Here is a 21,363-nt window from a genome sequence, read left to right as displayed (position 1 = left end):
TTCGCCTAATAGCACAGTTTATTCCAGGGATTCAGAATCAGTTAGCAGACAATCTCTCTCGAGCTCACCAACAGATCCACAAATGGGAGATTCACCCCCAAATACTAAACACTTACTTCCAAAGATGGGGAACACCACAAATAGACCTATTTGCAACAAAAGACAATGCAAAATGCCAAAACTTCGCATCCAGGTACCCACAAGATCAATCTCAGGGCAATGCGTTATGGATATTTTCATACGCTTTTTCCCCCTCTCCCACTCCTTCCGTATCTAGTAAACAAATTGAGTCAAAACAGACACAAACTCATACAAATAGCACCAACCTGGGCAAGACAACCTTGGTACACAACACTACTAGACCTCTCAGTAGTGCCTCATATCAGGCTTTCAAACAATCCAGATCTGTTAACTCAACACAAACAACAGATCAGGCATCCAAATCCAGCATCACTGAATCTAGCAATGTGGCTCCTGAAGTCTTAGAATTCGGACATCTAGACCTTACAAAGGAATGTATGGAGGTCATAAAACAAGCAAGGAAACCAACCACAAGACATTGCTATGAAAATAAGTGGAAAAGATTTGTTTATTATTGCCATAATTATCAAATTCAACCATTACATGCATCTGCTAAAGACATCGTAAGCTACTTACTGCATTTACAAAAGTCAAAGCTAGCTTTTTCATCCATTAAAATACATCTTACCGCAATTTCAGCTTATCTGCAAATTACGCACACAACTTCATTATTTAGGATCCCAGTCATAAAAGCATTTATGGAGGGCCTAAAGAGAATCATTCCACCAAGAACGCCACCAGTTCCTTCGTGGAACCTTAACATTGTCTTAACACGACTCATGGGTCCACCTTTTGAACCCATGCACTCATGTGAGATACAATATTTAACATAGAAAGTAGCGTTTCTCATTGCCATCACATCTCTAAGAAGAGTAAGTGAAATACAGGCTTTTACCATACAAGACCCTTTATTCAGATACACAAGCATAAAGTAGTTTTACGAACTAACCCAAAGTTCTTACCAAAAGTCATATCACTGTTTCACTTAAATCAAACAGTAGAACTACCAGTGTTCTTTCCAGAACCAGATTCTGTGGCTGAAAGAGCACTACATACATTAGACATCAAAAGAGCTTTAATGTACTACATTGATAGAACAAAACAAATACGAAAAACAAAACAACTGTTCGTTGCTTTTCAAAAACCTCATACAGGGAATCCAATATCCAAACAAGGCATTGCCAGATGGATAGTTAAATGTATTCAAACCTGTTATCTCAAAGCAAAAAGAGAACTGCCTATAACACCAAAGGCACATTCAACTAGGAAGAAAGGTGTTACTATGGCCTTTCTAGGAAACATTCCAATAACTGAAATATGTAAGGCAGCCACATGGTCTACGCCTCATACATTCACCAAACATTACTGCGTGGATGTGTTAACGACGCAACAAGCCACAGTAGGACAAGCAGTACTACGAACTTTATTTCAAACAACTTCAACTCCTACAGGCTGAGCCACCGCTTTTGGGGAGATAACTGCTTAATAGTCTATGCAAAGCATGTGTATCTGCAGCTACACATGCCATCGAACGGAAAATGTCACTTACCCAGTGTACATCTGTTCGTGGCATGAGACGCTGCAGATTCACATGCGCCCACCCGCCTCCCCGGGAGCCTGTAGCCGTTTCGAAGTTGATCTTGAACATTTGTAAATATATCACTTTAAACCACATTATGTACATACATATTTACTCCATTGCATGGGCACTATTACTATAATACACAACTCCTACCTCACCCTCTGCGGGGAAAACCATCTAAGATGGAGTCGACGCCCATGCGCAAGGGAGCCGAAAGGGGAGGAGTCCCTCGATCTCGTGACTCGAAAAGACTTCTTCGAAGAAAAACAACTTGTAACACTCCGAGCCCAACACTAGATGGCAGGATGTGCAAAGCATGTGAATCTGCAGCGTCTCATGCCACGAACAGATGTACACTGGGTAAATGACATTTTCCATATATATATATATATATATATATAATTATATATATATACACATACATATATATACACATGCATACACACAATATATGGGTACTATAAAAAGGAAACAATCAGAAAAAGAAGTTATATTTTAAGCAAGCAAAAATATTTCAGAATTACAAAAAGACAACTTTTAAATTTACCTCCCAAACCACATTGTTAAGCTACAGGAACATACAAAGCTCAATAAAACTGTAAAACCTAAGTGGTGCAACAAAATATCAAAGCAAGAAAATAAGAGTCCCACCATGGTTAGGCCTTATTGCAGAGGCTGATCCAGGGCAATTCCCATCGACTGGTAAATCTCCCTCAGAATGAGCAGTGCAGTATCATGAGATTCCCTGTTACAAAAACGAGAAAATGTCATGAATATGAGAGATGATAAATCGACAGATCTTTTGAAGAACAAGTTACTTACCTTCGGTAATGCATTATCTGATAGAGACAGGATCTAGCCGCAGAGTCCTTACTTTAGAATCTTCCCCAGGTGCGAGTCTGGATCCAGAAACTTTGTTTCCTTAGTGCATCTGCACATAGGAAGAGGGTGTCACGCAACTCCTTATCAACGTTGTGGTACCTCCTTGCTGACATCAGTTTCTTCTGTGACTATTTTCCGCACTCAAAACCTGGAGCTACATATAGAAACTGCCTATTGAAACAGTGTGCTAGAACAAAAGACACCCTTGTGTCAAATAATCACCGAATTCTTAATTAAAGGTGTAGGTTCTCATAACAAAATCTCTGAGACCAAAGAGGACTCAGTTTGCAGTGCAGAGAGGATCCTTATGGAATCTGCGGCTAGGTCCTGTCTCTACCAGGTAATGCATTACCGAAGTTAAGTAAGTTGTTCACCTGATAGAGGCAGCTAGCTGCAGATTCCTTACTTTACAATCAGATGCCAAAGACATATCATCCCCAGAGGAGGGTCTGCAAACTGATTCCATTGAGTCCCTAACCAGAAGAAAATTGGTCTAGAACAAGAGAAATAGACTGTGCGTTCCTAAAAATACATATGAGTAATCACATACTCTTTACTAAAAGAACTGTGTAAAGAACCACAGTTAGAAAAAGTTATAAAAACATGGAGATAACATCCCCCATGACCGAGACCATGAAAAGACTCTCTCTGGAACAAAGCCGGTCTAGAACAAGATAAAAGGACCGGACATTCATAATAATTCAAGTGAGTAATAACATTTTGCAACATAAAACTTGTGGAAATAACAGCAGGTAAATAAAGTCTTAAGACATTAAAAGGCATGGGAATAAAATTATCCATGATAGTATGACCCGTCTGTGTAAGCAGACAACCATCAATATGAATACAAAACTATTAGCACCCTTAATGAGATCCAAACCCAAGCATGATCATCCCATGAGAACTGTGGAAAGGACCACAGTAATGAAGATAAAGACAATGAAGATATATGGATAAACGCTACCCATGACAGAAGGACAATTTTGCCAAATAACCTAATGAAGATAAATGTATTTGCTCTTATAGCCAGACCCGAACTACTTCTGCAGCAGTCTTGTAACTGAGAGCAGCAGACCCTCCCATTGAGCAATACCTCTTTGTCATATTAAGGTATACTCTAACCAGACCTACCCCACAAACACTAGAAATGTCCAGCTCCTGTGGAGAAAGCCTGAAAATGGTCACTTCAAAAAGAAGTTGAAGACAACAATAGCAACCATTAGCATCTAAGCAGTCTTTTCTCTAAGAAAATTAACTAGAGATAATAAAAATACATTTAGGATATCCCTAATATATATAGTGACATAGGGGGGAAATAAATAAATGCCTATGTAGTGACAAAAGAACATTTATATAAAAGATATTAAGGACTGCTAAGTAGTTAGTCAGACAATCCTGACATAACAGAATGGCACCTAAAGTGGGTATTATACCGCTTAAAAAATCAACAGCCTTCCAAACCGTCAGTTGTGCAAATTGTTTGAGACGTCATCATCAAGTAATAGTATCATATGGCGGAATAAGATAGTAGATATGAAAAAGATTCAGTGCTCTGGTGAAGACCAAGGATAGTACATGACCCTACTATTTGAATAGAGACCCATCTACCGAGGATCTAGAAAAAATCTCCATACATAAACCAGAAAATTTACAAGATTCTGTAAGAAAAAGAATCTTACTGATTTTGTATATTCCCTCTAGGGACAACACTTCACAAAGTGTAAGCACAAACTACAACCAATTAGAGGCAGTTGAATGATGAAAACAGTTGCCACCTAGAGGAGCAACGATCTTTTAACAAAGAAATAAAAGTCTTCTACCACATGTAGACTTGATGAGGCAGCACATATTGCCCTCATGTGCAAGGAATATGAACATCTTCATAGAGAAGAACCAATACTCCACTTGGAGTAAGGCACATACCATGAAGGTATCAACTCTTGAGCTCAAGCTCTTCTTCAGATCAAAGAAAACTACATAATCCTTATATCAGGGATTGCTAAGTATCAAAAGAAACAAACAGTTAAAAAGTTGCCATTGACAAATTTGAAGTGGAGAGCCACCACTTCTTTACCAAGTAATAATAATGAAAGTAAACAGTTACCGGATCCACGTTACAAGCGCGGAAAAGACGGAACTAATGTCGGCGCGTCGGTTATATGGACCCGTCTGATGTCACATCCAGTGGCCAATGTTGATACAGAGTCGCATGACACCCTCTTTCGACACGCAGACGTGCTATCGGAAAAAAGGTTTCCGGATCCAAGCTCGCACTTAGGGAAGATTCTCAAGTAAGGAATCTGCGGCTAGATGTCTATATCACATTCTGGCTTCACTCTACCTGCCTACCCTAAAGCAATTCTATGATGACTAGTAACCTTGTGAAAAACATTCTCCCCGGTTAGAGAAGCCCCTTGTAAGCAGCTAAGTAAGGAGATGAAGGTGCTTTCTAGCACACATCCAAGACAGTAATAGCACTGCTATCCCTTAAAATGTATCCCCTGAAGGTCAATTAACGAGTAACACAACCCTGTTAGGAAAGCACATTTCTTTAGCACAATAGAATGAACTATCAAATAGACTGAATTAAATTAAACACACTTGTATTTCGTGTTTCTACAATTTCTTTATTTTCATGTTCCTTATTCTGCCTGGGATCTTTAACACAATGCTAGATTTAATGCCTGGTACCAAGCAAAAATCTTTTCAGTGTTTAGGCCTAAAATTTACCTACGTTAAAAGAAAAATACTTTGTCAAACGTACCTAACCTAAGATCTTGAATAACAGCGTGCGGCCACTATGGCTACTTGAGTGATTACAGCTCAAGAAAGCTCCCCTCTAAATCAAAGTTCCTAGCCTCAGCTAAATTGGCATTTTTTTGAAATGCTGATTGATGGTTACTACTTTACTTAAGTGGCCCAGGAGCTAGTTTTAAAATAATAAAAAGTGTAGGGGCCCACATTTTTTCTTTGGGGTGTGCTTCAAAACGCTGAATAGTCTTTTTTTCCCCACCACCTTACACTTATTGTCTCCTTAGCTCATTCTTGCTATTTTTTTTCATTCCTGCTTTCTTCGCTTTATCACAGGTTCCTATCTTTTTCTTCCTCCTGTTTCTGCCGAGTTTATTTTGGTAAGCTTTTGTGGGCACGTTATTTTAGCCATAGGTCGCAGCTTGTGCCCTTTAGCCTAATACAAATTTATTTTATTCATTTTATTTTCTGAGCAGAAGCTTCATTCTGTGGTGATGTTTTATTTCCTTTTATCTCATACACCTTTAGCCTAGGAACTGTTTTAATTCTTAGTCTGACATTTTCATTCTGTACTTTGCTCAAGGCTGTCCCCGATATTTTTGTCAACACAAAGTGGACCACCACAATCTTTACCACTTCAATAGAAACGTGTGTACTTACATTACGGCAGTTTTCTCAGAACACCAGCTGTTTTTTATTAAAAAACATACCTCTGACCCCTATACGTTAGTGTAGGAAAGTACCCTCTTTCTTGGCATGGCTACCCCCGTTTTCTGGCTGATGTCAGTGTGTTTGACTGTGTTCGCTGGGATCCTGCTAACCAGGACCCTAGTGATTATGCTCTCTCCCAAAAGTCTGTATTTCACCCACAATTGGCATACTTGTGCCCCCCTATAAGTCCCTAGTATGTGGTACCAAGGGCATTGGGGTTCCAGGGGATCCCTATGGGCTGCAGCATATCTTTTGCCACCTGCAGGGAGCCCATGCAAAGAGTTCTGCAGGACTGCCATTGCAGCCTGCGTGAAAAGGTGCAGGCACCCTTTCACTGCCACTTTCACTGCACCAGGTCACTTATAAGTCACCCCTATAGCAGGCCTTCCAGCCCAGAGGGCAGGGTGCAAAGTACCTGTGTGTGTCAGCACCCCTGCACTAGAAGAGGTGCCCTCACGAACTCCAGGCCCATTTTCCCAGAATTCGTGAGTGCGGGAACGTCATTTTATGCGTGTACCATAGGTCAATACCTATGTCCAGCTACATAATGGTAACTCCTAACAGGCATGTTTGGTATCAAAAATGTTGGAATCATACCCCAAGGCTTTTGTAAGCATTGGGTGTATGATTCCATGCACTCTGGGGGCTCCTTAGAGGACTCCCAGTATTGCCATTACAGCCTTCTGAGGGTTTCCAGGCAGCCCAAGTTGCTGCCACCTCCCAAACAGGTTTCTGCCCTCCTGTTGCTTGAAAAGCTCGAGCCCAGGAAAGCAGAACAAAGGATTTCCTTTAGGAGATGGGTGTTACACCCTCTCCCTTAGGAAATAGGTGTTACAGGATTGGGAGGGGTAGCCTCCCCAAGCCCCAGTCCCTGCTCTGGCACAAAACTAGACAAAGGAAAGGGGAGTGACTACTCCCCTGTCCATCACCACCCCAGGGGTGGTGCTCAGAGCTCCTCCAGAGGGTCCCTGGGTTTTGCCATCTTGGATTCAAGGTTGGCAGGGAACTCTGGGAGCATCTGAGTGGCCAGTGCCAGCAGGTGACGTCAGAGCCCTCTCCTGATAAGTGCTTACCTGGTTAGGTGACCAATCCCCCTTTCAGGGCTATTTAGGGTCTCTCCTTTGGGTGGTTCCTCAGATTCGGATTGCAAGACTCCAACAGGAATCCTCTGTATCCTCCACTTCGACTTCTGACCAAAGAAACTGTATCTGGACTCTTTAGGAACCTATAAGCTGCAACAAAGAAGCAAGATGCCTCCTGAAACATTGTATCTCCGGCTCCTTCCAGCAACTGCAACATTTCCCCGGTTGTGCATCCTCGGAGGACAGCCCGTCTTCAGCCTGCATCAGAAGGAAGAAGGAATCTCCCTTGGGGTGAAGGAGTCACTCCCCTGTTTCTGCGGGCACCAACTGCAATGACTACTGACTGCGTGGATCCACTCTCCTGCTGAGCTGCATGGATCCTGCATCACAGGTGGTGGACTGAAGTGGTCCCGACAGTCCTCTCTTCCAACTGTCCAACTTTGGTGGAGGTAAGACCTTGCCCCCTCACGCAAGACAGTACCCCCGTGCACCTCGTCTTTTGCAGCTGCCAAGACTTGTTGGCATCCTTCTTACAAGATCTTTGTGCACCTTGATGCTCCGGCCCCCAGCACTCTTTCCTGCGACACCCAGCTTCCTGAGTGGTTCTCCATCGGCGCAGGAGCCTTTGTTGTTGTGCTGTGTGGGCCTCTTCTGCAACTTTCTTGTCCCCGACCTGTGGAACTCCTGTGTGTGCTGCCTGGTGTTCTGTGGGCTCTCTGTGTTGCTGAGAGCCCCCTCCTAGGTAGAGTCCACCTGGTCCTTCCTGGTCCCCAGCAGTGCCATTTTCCGCTAACCGCGAGCTTTGCGTGTGCCAAGGCTTGTTAGCGGACTCAGACGACGCAAACCCGACTGTAATCCTCCATCCGGCGTGGGGCATCACTTGCACCCTCCAGGAACCCTACTTCGTCTTCTTGGGTGCAGTACTGACTTTTCTTCTCCACCGGTGGTTCTCCTTTTGCACCTTCATCCGGATTAGCAGGGGCTCCGGGTCTTCCTGGACTTTTCTGTGCTTCTTGGACTTGGTCCCCTTCTTCCACAGGCCTTCTTGTCCAGGAATCCACTGGTGGTGTCTTGCAGTCTCTTCTGGGTTTTGCATAATTCTTCTTCTTGTTGCTGTGTGTGATCTAGGAAACTTACTGTGATTTACTCCCGTTTTCCTAGTCGCTGGGGTGAGTTGTAGTACTTACCTTTGGGCTTTTCTAATACTCCTAGCTCCCCTCTACACACTACACTTGCCTAGGTGGGGGACCGACTTCCGCATTCCACTTTCTTAGTATATGGTTTGTGCTCCCCCAGGCCCATTTCTAACTATTGTGATGTTCACTTATTGCACTGTTTTATAACTGTTTTTATTTCTATTTCTGCATGCCAGTGTATATAATTTGTGTTTTACTTACCTCCTAAGGGATTATAGTCTCTATTGTATTTTTGGTATTTGTGTCACTAAAATAAAGTACCTTTATTTTTGTAACACTGAGTGTTTTCTTTCATGTGTGTAAGTACTGTATGACTACAGTTTTACTGCATGAGCTTTGGATGTCTACTAGATAAGCCTTGGCTGCTCATCCACAGCTACCTCTAGAGAGCCTGGTTCCTAGACACTGCCTACACTACACTAATAAGGTATAACTTGACCTGGTATAAGGTGTAAGAACCATAGGTAGCCACTACACACCAAGCCAGCCTCCCACAGTTAGAGGGAGAGTTGCAGGCAGAAGACTGCCACTGCATGCTGTTGCTTCATTGCAGCTGTCTGCTGAGTCTTGACGTCTTTTCCGCCTACATGGGAGAGGACTCTTAGTAGACGAACAACCCTCTTCGCTATTACCATATTAGGTATGGGGGATGGCGTCTTCCTAAGGCTCCTTGAGGGTGGGTTAGGGCTAACACTGCTGTGCTCTAGTAGTACCTTAGTGGCGTAGGTAGGAATTCCAACACATAGCATTCTGGCACTATGGTAGGATTTTTCTTATGTTTCACTTTCCTTGTCACCACATTGCTATTACTATGTTTTATCATCCTAATCAATACAGTACATGCAATTTTATCTAGAACGCAGGTGATTCCATAAAATATATTGGACTAATTTCTACTTCTGTTTATCTTTGCATGTGTGAGACAAATGTAACTGAGAGAAAAGGATGAGATCTGTTACACCACAATTTCCCTGGGAAATTAGAATGTCATGCGCACGGCTGTCACAAATCACCACCACATTTTTAGGTGCAGGTGAGGTACTGCAAGCTGGCTTGAAGGGTAAGGCTGACAGTTGTCACACCGTGTGGAGTCGGACTCCGTTCCCCACAGCCTACTGGTGCTGCTGCCTGAATCCAGCAGTCTCATTTAGTATAATGAGAGCCAACTCAACACACTCTTGTTTTGTGTCAAAGGATGAAAAACAGCTCACTCTACAAAAACGAATGCCAGTGCCAACTACCTGCAACTACTAGGACAAATTAAGGATGGCCCGGAGTAGTCTTAGACAATATGATTTGCCACCTAGCTGTTTGCAAAGACAATGTTTCAACATGGCAGCAGCATGTTTCTGAGAGCCTAAAATGTCTGGGTGTAAGATGCTTAGGAAGCAATCACTGTAGTGTCTGTAAAGCTCCCTTATCTTTGGTATCTTATGGGTTCCTCCACATTGTGGGAAACCATGTCCATGCTGGAAGGAATGTGAATACATTAATTCAGTTGGTCGCACCCCCCGCAGACTGCAAATAAGCCTTCAGGGGTTTTGACTGTTTTTGTTCTAGTTGTGCGACAAAGGCTGCAGTCACTCTGGGTTAGTGATGAGGAAAAAACTGATGAGATTTTATATTGCATGAAATGAGACACGTGTACAAAGAGAAGAAAAAAACACCTCCTATGTAGGTTCCAATCCTGGAATCCTTCAAATAATCCTGTTAACGTTGAGCAAAAAAATGTGTACATACACTGACAATGGTAGACATATGCATAGATCTTTTATATCCAAATTTATTATTAATCCATAAACACTTGTATCTTATTTCAAACTACATGGACCTAACCTAAAAGCACTCTATCAACCATCATGCATACCTACAAACTACACTCAGATACACTTATGGAAAAAGAAAAACAGTTGGCTTAATGAATGTTCTCCTCCAGGGGCTCCACTAATCAGGGAGGGCACTATCATCCATGATTAAACATATTTAACAGGAATCATTTTTCAAGATCAACTATTTGTTATTCCATTCTCCAGATTCAAATCTTCACGTAGTGTGTTCATTGAAAGTCTGTTTTGATGTATTTTTCTGGTCCTTGGATATGTCTTCCTCCAATAAATGTGCTATGCACAAAATGTACTTGGAATCCACAAAAAGGAACATCAAGGCAAACTTCTAGCACAATCGTGCCGATGTACGTTTCGGTGTAGGGTGACCAATTGGTCACACACTTTCCTCAGGGCACGTATGTATCCATCACTAATTAAAAGATGCATACAGAAAGGTCTGGTCCATTTGAAGCCAATCCCTTTCTATAATACTCTCTTTTTGAGAGATCGGTCACAGCTTGTCACATATCGAGACATCAGGTAGGGAAGTGTTAAAGCCTCTTTGAAGATGATACCTTACAGAGCAGGAAGCTTTGACTTTACATAACCTCCGAATCACGAGCCTGCGGCGCGAGCGACACACCAAGTGTTCCTCTCGCCTGCAAATGGCATTGAGATGAGACACAATTACATGCTGCCTACTTTAGAAATGTGGTGGGTCAAATAATTCATCTGGATCGATCCTTCCACTCCAAATATGATGAGCACTCAAAACAGTGAAAAGTGACCTTACAAAAAAAAGACTGTAATTAACTTCTAGGACGTATTGCATCAGTAAGAATAAATGTTTTTTAAATGGGGTTTTATTCTGACTTCAGATCAGTGTTAGTACAGCCTACTTATCTTTAAATAGGCTGCAACTAATCTAGTTGGATGGAGGAAAGCTACAAAAAGCATCTGAACTGGCCATAAAATGAACACTGGATGGGGTCATGCGGGATATCAAAATCCATTACTGGAAATGTGACATGTATATTCATATTCCCTTCAGGGTCTTCACTCCGATAACCTGCCAATGTCATACTCTCTGCAGGAGCTAATGTGACCTGAAAGATGGCTAAGTTTTATTTTATATAATAAAAATGATAAATCACTTATGAATGGAATGTATTTGCATGTTCACTGGCGTATTCATGTTAGGCCCCTTAACAACAACATGAAACAAGCATTTGCAGTGCAATGGGTCTCGCATTTGCTCAACTTAGAGCTATTAGCGTTGTAAAGTCTTAACCGAACTTTTATTGCCACATAAAATGAAAATTAAAAGTAATACAGTTTTACATAAGTGTAAAGCCCCACGCCATGGGCATGAAGGAGCACACAAAATGAAATAGAAGTTCGCTCGCAGTCAAATGTATCGGCAAATATGTAGCAAGATCGAGCTGCGTAAGAAATAAAAAGAAAAAGTAGTCCGGAAACCATGCTGAAAACATGGAGTCTCATATGTTTTCAGTAGTTGGCCGGTGCGCTCGAGGAGGGCTAAAAACCGGAAAAGACGTATGCATGCCTTTCACAAATAAAATTACATGATTTTCGAAAGGCAAGCCAACAAACCAACAAAACTGATGGGCATGCAGTGGGCGTGGTTAAAAGCCCACAGAGAGATTACAGCATGCTGGAGCGCTTCACTGGAGCAGCACCTTACACACGGACCTGGGAAATGTGGCAACTATCTCTAAGTATTCCACAGATATCCACATATAGCAAAGCACTGAAAATGTAAAACATCAAAAAGTGATTTAGATGTGGGTTTAAGTTCAAAGTTTAGAGTTAGGATTAAAAGGTAATCAGGATTAATGTTAGAATGTAATGTTAGGGTTAGGTTGTAGAGAAAGGATTAGGGTTAAACTAGTCGGGCGAGGGTAAGATTTAATGTGGGGGGGTTACCTTGTAGTTTTTACGGTTATGAATAGGGTTTCTTTTAGGGCCTAGTGTTAGGTGTGGTATTTACGATTAGGGCAAAGGTTAAAGTGTGGTTTGTAGGGTCAGGATTTCTAGATTTTAAATTTGCTGAAATACTAACGATCACAATGTTATAATGATAATTAAGGGTCTATTCACAAAGAAAAAGTGCAGATTCTATGACTCCACCTGATTGCACCTTTACACTTTTTTGATGTTGACACAACAGTTGTAATAGTCTGTCTGACAGCCACAAGGTGCTGGTTTCCTGCCATCTTACTGCACCAGTCATTTGATGCTTTAAAGACTGACTAATCCCCTGTGTGAGCTGTAAGCTGCAGACACCTCCACTTGTGGCAACAGCAGATGAATGCACCTGGTTTTGTTTTCCCCATGGAGAAACATAGGAGTTTGTGGATGTTCACACAAACACAAGGCTTGCCAGGACTTGTTCCACCTGCTTCCCACCTCCTGTGTGGGATTTACTCCTGCATATTACTCTACGCTCATGGTGGAGAGATCTGCATCAGTAAACCCATTCCTGCCGGCCAGGATCCTTTTGTGAGTTCTTGACAGGTGTAAATGAAGACATTTTTGGCCATAAAGGTATCCTCACGACCACAAGGAGCTGTGTGAATCGTGCCCAAAGAATTTGGGTGCCACACAGTTAGGCCCATATTTATACTTTTTGTGCGTAGCATTTGCATCATTTTTTGACGCAAAAGCGGCGCAACCGTACAAAATACAATAATATTTTGGAAGTTTGCGCCGCTTTGGCATAAAGAAATGACGCAAATATGGCGCAAAAATAGTATAAATATGGGCGTTAGAGTCTGGGTCTTTGTCACAAAATATTTTGTTTTGTAGTGTGCAGATAGGCACTCTGTGTGTTGCCAAATTGCTACCTGCAGTATGCACCTTTGCCTTCCATAATGGATTTTTGAATATCTGGAAGGTGTATTTGTTATCAGATTGCTTAGAGCTGTGCATGGATTATGTAAAGCTGGATTGTAAAACTTGTTTACAAGACTATAGGAACCCAATGGGACACACAGGGGCTTATGTTTGAGAGGCTTTGCCTTTTCTGGTGCTCTGACAGCGCAAACCAATCTTCCATATCGATGAAGCCACGCAAAGGCACCTTGCGTGGTTTTGAACGGCCTCATAGTTAAGGAGTAAGGCAAGCAGTCCAAGTCTCTGCGCTGCCTTACTCTGCGCCACAGGGGCATTCCATGGACATTGCTGTGGGTGTTCACTCGCAACACCCATGGATTTTAATGCTGCCCCAGGAAAATTCCAAATGCTTACGTCTCCTGTGGTGAGGCGTAACGAGTGGGAATATCTTTATTTCTTCTAATTTTTTCCTCTTTCCGTATGCCAAGCATTCTGCAGCAAACATGAGGAAAATGCCTTTCAGGGTTGTTTTTCAGCATGAAGGTGTCCCTTCCTGCACAAAAACAATCCTGCATGCAACTGAGGCACACATGCACCATTCTGCAAGTGTGCCTGCATTGATGCTAGGCAGCCATTGTGCGCCAGCGCAGGGGGAAAGGGCAGGATGCAAAGCATTTCTCCTCCGATCGGCGCTGGAAGCTGAGCTTCCAGCTCCGGAGGGAAGGCCTCTGATGAGGTCAGTGCGCGAAAGCGTGCTGACGTCATCAGACGCCACGGAGGGGGCGGGGGTGGAAGGGGAAGCGACTCCCCTTCCATCCTGCCCAGGGGAGGGGTGTGCCTGGCCATCAGGGGAAGCGCTAGCGCTCCCCCCTGGGGCCCATTGCAGGACGAGGTGATCTCGTCCGCAGCATGGTAGCGGTTAAGGTATGTAATGGACACTGGTCAACAGGAGTGGTCCAACTACATAACGGCTTCTCTAAACACAGGCATGTTTGGTATCAAACATGTTGGAATCATGCAACCTCACCGATTCCAGTGTTAGTTCCATGACACCATGTACTCTGGGGGTTCCTTAGCGGACCCCCCCCCCCCCCCCCAGTTCTGCCTGTGCAGCCTAGCTGCCATCCCACGCTGCTGCTGACCCCAGACACTGTTCTGCTCTCCTGCTGGTGAGCCTGGTTCAGGCCGGAGAGGCAGAACAAAGGATGTCCTGCAGGGGAACAGGTGTGACCACCTCCCCCTGTGTATTAGGTGTCTAAGGGCTAGTGTGAGGTGGCCTATGAGCACCACCAGACTATTTTGAAGGGCACATTTGGTGCCCTCCTTGCATAATCCAGTTTGCACCTGTTCAGGAACCCCCGGTTCTCGCTCTGGCCCAAACTACACAAAGAACCGGGCAGTGACCACTCCTCTGTCCATCTCCTCCCCTAGGGAGGTGCACAGAGCTCTGCCAGGTGGCCACTTGATTCTGCCACCTTGGAAACAAGATGGGCAGTGGCCCCTGGGAACATCTGACTGGTTAGGCCAGGTAGATGACGTCCCTGACCCCCCTCTGATAGGTGGGTCACATCAGGGAATGACCAACCCCCTTTTAGGGTTACTCAAGGGCTCCCCTGTGAATGGGTCCTCAGATTCATCAAGGAAGACTCTCCAAGGAACTCTCTGCAAGTCATTATGCTCTTGGCCTCTAGAACGGCACCCATTGCAACATTGTTTCTCCGGATCCTGCAAGAATTCCGCAACATCCAAGGCTGTGCATCCCCCAGGGTCACAAGGACTGTTTGCACCTGGAAGCACAAAGGAATCTCCATTGGACTGAAGGAGGCACACCAAGACAATGCTGATCGGCTGGTGGGATCTGCTGTTCCACAAACATCGAAAGTCTCTGTTGCACAGGTGGCGAATCTGTGGCTTCCTCTGGGTCCTGCTTGTCTTCTGACCAACTTGGAAGACTGTGGGTCCCTGCTCCTGCCACTGGACTGGAATCCCTATGCACGGTGACTGTTGCACTTGCCGGGGCTTGTTGGCTCTTCCTCCAGGAGATTTTCCGGTACCACGAAGCCCCGGCCTCCAGCACCCAGCAACTCGAAAATCAGGCCCTGTCCTGCAATTCCTGTGACGTGGGTCTTTTTTGCTGCTGAGGCCTCCTTATGACTCCCTGTGTCCATCGCCTGTTAGTCACTCATGGGGGCTCCATCAAATTCTGCTGGACTACCTGTGTGCTGAGGGCCAGCCCTGACTCCCCTTCTTGGGTAGAGTCTCTTGGACCTTGTTGGTACCCAAAACTTTGCAAATACTTCACCTTCTGCTTGCATTTACCAGTGCTTGTTGGCGACCTGGCTGGTCACTGATCTTCCTGCAAACCAGAGACCGTCGTAGGCGATGCCTGGGATTTTCTGCAGCTTCTGGACCCTGCAGCTGGGTTTCTTCTTCCACCGACTTGCAGGAACATCACGTCTAGGAGATTGCCACCTGCACCACCTGGGCACTTCTGAGGGTAAAGGGCTCTGTCCCCTTCCTTTTCAGGTCCTCCACGTCTGGGATCTGTCCTTGGGTTCCCGGCCTGGTCCACGGTTCGTGACAGCAGCTGGATAATCCAAGGCATCCAATGACGTCAGAGAGAGTCCCTTCTCCCCTCTGCATCCGGGTCCCCTGGTGTAGGTCCTCCTGACTTATGGGTATCCTCGTGTAGTTGCACTATCCAACCTACCTCCTGTCTGCTGGTTTCTTCTGGGTCCACTAGGAAGGGTACTGAATCCCACAAGCTCCAAACACTGCTCCCTGTGTTAGCCTATGGGATGACTGGGTGGTAACTACCTTGCACCTGGTCTCTGGGGACACTTACTGTACTTACCTCTGGTGTTTTCATCTATCCCCAGCCCCTAGCTAACTACCACACTTAGCTTGGTTGGGTTCACTATTTTGCATTCCACTTTCTTAGTATGTGGTTTGCCCTGCCCACCCCCATGGGGTCCTGTATATTTTATGCTATTTCTGTTGGTTATTTTGATTGTTTGTTTGTGCAGATATCTCCAAAGGGAGATGCTAGTCTAGTAGTAGTGCTGTACTAAAGTATCCTTTATTTCTGATGGATACAACTACCTGTGGATTCCTCACCTTATGAATTCGATCCTTGCGCCAGCATCCAACGGAAAGTCTTCTTCCTAGCTGTCTACGTCGACGAGAACGTCATAATGGCACGGCTCCGCGTGACTCCGTCTGACGTCAGCGTGCCAATAAGAGGTCCCCGTCGGCGTACTAACGTCAGTTTCACCTCACTTTTTTCGTGCCTTTAAAGCAAATAGGAGTAAACCGACCATGAAAATTGATAAATAATAAAGAAAGATATACACACACAAAAACCTTGATCATTTAAATAATCCATTCTTATTGAGAGCTGGGATACATAAATATACAAAATAAATAGAAAAATATCACTATATACATATAAATATACATATATATGCGCTTTCATATATATAAATATAAATCTAAATACTGCAAGATAAGAGTGTAACCAGGCAGGCAACGGGGAGGCGGGAGGGACCGTGAGGAATCCACAGGTAGTCAGTGTATCCACCAGAAAAAGCGTTACCGAAGGTAAGTAACTTGTTCTTCTGATGGATACAACTACCTGTGGATTCCTCCCCTTATGAATAGAGTCCCAAGCAGTACTGCACTCGGTGGTGGGTGCCCACCTGATTACACTAAGAAATCTTGCAATACCGAGCGAGCAAAGTGACCTTCCCTCCTCATCTCAGAGTCTAAACAGTAATGTTTCACGAAAGTATGGAGGGACGCCCAAGTTGCCGCTTTACATATGTCTATCAATGGAACTCCCCTCGCCAAAGCCGAGGATGCGGATTTAGCCCTAGTAGAGTGGGCCCTGATACCTTCAGGAGGGACCTTTTTTGCCAAAGAGTAACAGATCTCTATACACAATCTGACCCACCTGGAGAGTGTCCTTTTCTGTACAGCTCTGCCTTTTTGTTGACCAGCATAACCAACAAACAGTTGCTCATCCAAACGAAAGTCTTTAGTTCTTTCGAGATAAAAACTCAGGGCCCTCTTAGGATCCAACCTATGGAGTCTCTCTTCTTCTTTAGACGGGTGGGGAGGAGGGTAAAAAGCAGGAAGAGTGATATTCTGCCCTAAATGAAAAGGGGTGACAACTTTCGGCAGAAAAGCAGCCCTGGTTTTTAGAACCACTTTATCAGGGAAAAACACAGTGAAAGGAGGCTTAACGGAGAGCGCCTGAAGCTCACCAATCCTCCTAGCAGAAGTAATCGCGATTAAGAAAACAGTCTTGGAGGCTAAATATCTCAATGGACATGAATGCATGGGCTCGAAAGGCGAACCCATTAAAAATGTTAAAACAAGATTTAAGTCCCACTGAGGCATGTGAAAAGGAGTAGGAGGAAAGCTATTCACCAAACCCTTAAGGAACCTATGTACAATGGGAGACTTGAATAAAGATGGCTGATCCGGAAGGCAAAGAAACGCCGACAGAGCTGACAAATAACCCTTAACTGTAGCTATAGCACAGCCTTTCTTCGCCAAACTGAGAACAAACAAAAGTACATCTGAAAGATGGGCCTTTAAAGGATCTTTTTGGTTCTCTCCACACCACAACACAAATTTTGCCCACCTTCCGGCATAAATAGACTTAGTGGAGTGTCGCCTGGACGATAGTATAACATCCACTACATCCGGTGGGAGAGAAAAAGAACTCAGGTTGCCCCGTTCAATCTCCAGGCATGAAGGTGCAGGCTCTGGAGGTGGGGGTGTAGAACCTGCCCCTGCGATTGAGAGAGGAGATCTGCCCTGAGCGGGAGACGGAGCGGAGGGCAAGGAGAGAGTTGAAGTAGGTCTGTATACCATACCCTTCTCGGCCAGTCCGGTGCTACCAATAGGACTTGGGCCCGGTCTTGACGAACCTTCCTCAAAACCCGAGGAATCAAGGGTATGGGGGGAAACGTGTAAAGCAACTGGCCGTTCCAGGACATCTGAAACGCGTCCCCCAACGCCCCTTGCATCGGATACTGGAGGCTGCCGAATAACGAGCAATGCACGTTCTCCCGAATGGCAAATAAATCCACCTGAGGAGTACCCCACATCTCGAAGATGTGGAGGACTAAATCTGGATGGAGACGCCACTCGTGATCTAATGAGAAGTGACGACTGAGAACGTCCACACGTACATTCAACACTCCGGCCAAATTATTTGCCATCAAGCAAATCCGATGGTCCTGAGCCCAGGACCAGAGTCATAGGGCTTCTCGGCAAAGAAGATACGACCCCACTCCTCCCTGCTTGTTTATATACCACATCGCGGTAGTTTTGTCCATCAGGATCTGAACTGACTGACTGCGAAGGGAAGGGAGGAAGGCCTTGAGCGCCAAACGTACAGCCCGCAATTCCAACAGACTGATATGCAACATCTGTTCCGCTGGAGACCAACGACCCTTGATCTCCAGGTCCCCCAGATGAGCTCCCCACCCTAGAGTGGAAGCATCCGATATCACTGTGGCCACCGGAGGTGGTAGTGAAAACGGTTTCCCTTGGGAAAGGTTGCCGTCCACTGTCCACCAATGAAGATCCGCTACAGAGTCCCCGGAGATCTTTATTGAATCCCTGAGATCCCCTTTGTGCTGGAACCACTGTCTGCGGAGACACCACTGAAGAGCCCTCATATGCCAGCGAGCATGAGTGACCAACAGAATGCAAGAAGCAAACAGACCTAGCAGGCGTAAGACTGTGAGGACTGGAACTGCCGCTCCTCTTTGAAACAAAGGAATCAGTGCCTGAATGTCCCGCAACCGCTGAGGCGGGGGGTAGGCCCGAAACCTTGTCGTGTCCAATACTGCCCCTATGAACAGGAGGCGTTGAGAGGGCTCCAGGTGAGACTTGGGTACGTTCACCGAAAAACCCAGATCGAACAACAACTGCGTTGTCATTCGCAGATGAGACAACACAATCTCTGGAGACTTGGCTTTGATCAACCAATCGTCCAGGTAGGGAAAAACCGCTACCTCCCACTTTCTGAGATGTGCTGCAACAACTGCCATCACCTTTGTGAACACCCGGGGTGCTGAAGTAAGACCAAACGGGAGGACCGCAAACTGGTAATGCTGCAATCCAACCACAAAACGGAGATACTTCCTGTGCGACTTGACTATGGGAACATGAAAGTACGTGTCCTGCAAGTCGACAGACACCATCCAGTCTCCTTCGTTCAACACCAACACCACCTGCGCTAGGGTCAGCATTTTTAATTTTTCCTGCTTGAGGAACAAATTCAAAATCCTCAAGTCTAGGATCGGCCTTAGACGACCATCCACTTTGGGAATCAGGAAATACCTTGATTAACACCCCTGACCCCTTTCCTGCAATGGTACCAACTCTATAGAGCCCTTTGCCAACATGACTACAACCTCCTGTTGCAACAACAGAAGATGTTCTTCTGAACAAAAGGAGGGACGGGGAGGGAAGGGAGGAGGAAACTCCTGAAAGGGGAGAGCATAGCCCTTTTCCACAATTCCTAGCACCCACGAGTCTGTTGTAATTGACCTCCATTGCTGCAGAAAAAGACTCAATCTTCCTCCTACAGGAGAAGTGTGACTGATAAAGTGGGGAAAACTAGGGCTGCTTCTGCTGCTGTCCACCCGAGGAGGATGAAGAAGAAGAGAGCTGCTGGGCTGGACCTCTAGCCCTGCCCCTACCTTGCCCTCTGAAGGCACGATAGGGCGGGTTGGCAGGTTGTTGGGCATAAGATTGAGACCTACGAAAGGCAGAACCTCTAGCAAACCCTCGAAACCTACGAAAAGGCCTGTACAATGTAGCAGAAGGGGTCTGCAAACCCAGGGACTTAGCTGTAGCCCGACAGTCCTTAAACCGTTCAAGGGCAGAGTCTGCCTTGTCCCCAAACAGCTTTTCCCCATCAAATGGAAGGTCCATTAAAGTGGATTGTACATCCGACGAGAAACCCGAAGACCTTAGCCAGGCATGCCTTCTCGTAGCCACCGATGTTCCCATGGCCCTGGCTATAGAATCCATAGTATCCAGGCCAGATTGAATAATCTGCTGTGCAGCAGCTTGCGCATCCAAGAAAAGGGCCCCAAAAGATTTTCGCACTTCCTGTGGCAGATCTTTTGCCATCTCCTTTGCAGAGTCCATTAGGGCATGAATGTATCTGCCTAGCACACAAGTGGAATTGGTAGCTTTCAGGGCCATGCTGCAAGAGGAGAAAATTTCTACGAGGATTGCTCCATCCTCTTAGATTCTCTGTCTGTTGGAACACCAGGGAATGTACCGGGGGCAGATTTTGCAGAACATGATGCCTGAACCACCAAACTCTCCGGAGTCGGGTGACGAGATAGAAAAACTGGATCTCCTGGGGCACTCCTATGCCTTCTCGCCACTGCCCTGTTCACCGCAGGAGATGTCACTGGCTTTTTCCACAGGTCCATAATAGGCTCAGTCAACGCCTCATTAAAGCAACAAGGGGTCAGCACTGGAGGAAACAGGATGAAGAACCTCTGTGAGCAGGTTAGTCTTGACTTCTGCCGAGGACAAAGGCAAATCCAGATAGTCAGCGGCCTTCCTCACCACAGCATGGAAAGAGGAGGCCTCCTCGGTAAACTCCCCCGGAGAAGCAATGTCCAACTCCGGGGGAAGTATCCAAACCACTTGCTGTGGCAAGTCCTTGGAAATCATCAGAAGGCTCTATCTCACCTTCCTCAAGCCTTCTGTATTCCTCTTCCTCCAGAAGCCTCACCGCCTTCCTTCGAGATCTTAAATGCGTTTCCAGAGCCGGCGTCGACAAGGACTCCATCGACGCCGATGATCTCAGACCTTGAATTGGTTCCGGAAGGCTCCCGGATTCAGCCGGAGCCGGCAGATGACCTCCTCGACGCTGAATGATCAGAAGGAGATGGAGCCGGTCTGGATGAGGCCACCAATGACGCCGGATGGCGCGGAGAAGGAGTCGGACGTGAAGTCGACGGATCCACGGTCCCAGGCGAAGGACTCCTGCCAAGGGAAACCCCTGGCGCCGGACCACCAGGCTCTGAAGGGCAGAAGGGCATGAATGGAGCAGCCCTGTATGACGCCGGCGAGCCCAAATTGAATGCCAATGGCCCCGTGGGACCCGCCGGTGCACCAGCAGGAGCCATGGATTGAAAAACAGCATACATCGCATTCAAAAATGCGGCCGGATCCGTCCCTGGAGTCGGGAACGCCGGGTACTGCTGTGTAGACGTCTGGGGAACATCAGGATCCCTCGGCGCCGGTGAGAAGCGAGGACTACCTTGAGTGACCTCATAGACTGAGGTGTGACCGTAGGACTCATCTCCCATGTCTTCTGGCGCCGTGACGAACAAGACCTCGAACGACTC

General features: G+C 45.7%; 1 protein-coding gene across 2 annotated transcripts in view; it reads right to left on the bottom strand.

Moving 5' to 3' along the window:
* The window catches only part of DDHD2 (DDHD domain containing 2), a 440,822-nt gene that overhangs the window by 19,081 nt on the left and 400,378 nt on the right, over positions 1 to 21,363 (bottom strand). For both annotated transcript variants that reach the window (XM_069213949.1, XM_069213948.1), the window contains exon 17: positions 2,315 to 2,408. In XM_069213949.1, the coding sequence (XP_069070050.1) occupies positions 2,327 to 2,408 (82 nt within the window). In that variant the 3' untranslated portion in view covers positions 2,315 to 2,326. The remainder of the gene's footprint in view (positions 1 to 2,314; positions 2,409 to 21,363) is intronic.

Source organism: Pleurodeles waltl, chromosome 11 (genome assembly GCF_031143425.1).
Source record: "Pleurodeles waltl isolate 20211129_DDA chromosome 11, aPleWal1.hap1.20221129, whole genome shotgun sequence".
In the NCBI taxonomy this organism is placed as follows: Eukaryota; Metazoa; Chordata; class Amphibia; order Caudata; family Salamandridae; genus Pleurodeles; species Pleurodeles waltl.
This window is presented reverse-complemented; position numbering and strand designations above follow the sequence as displayed.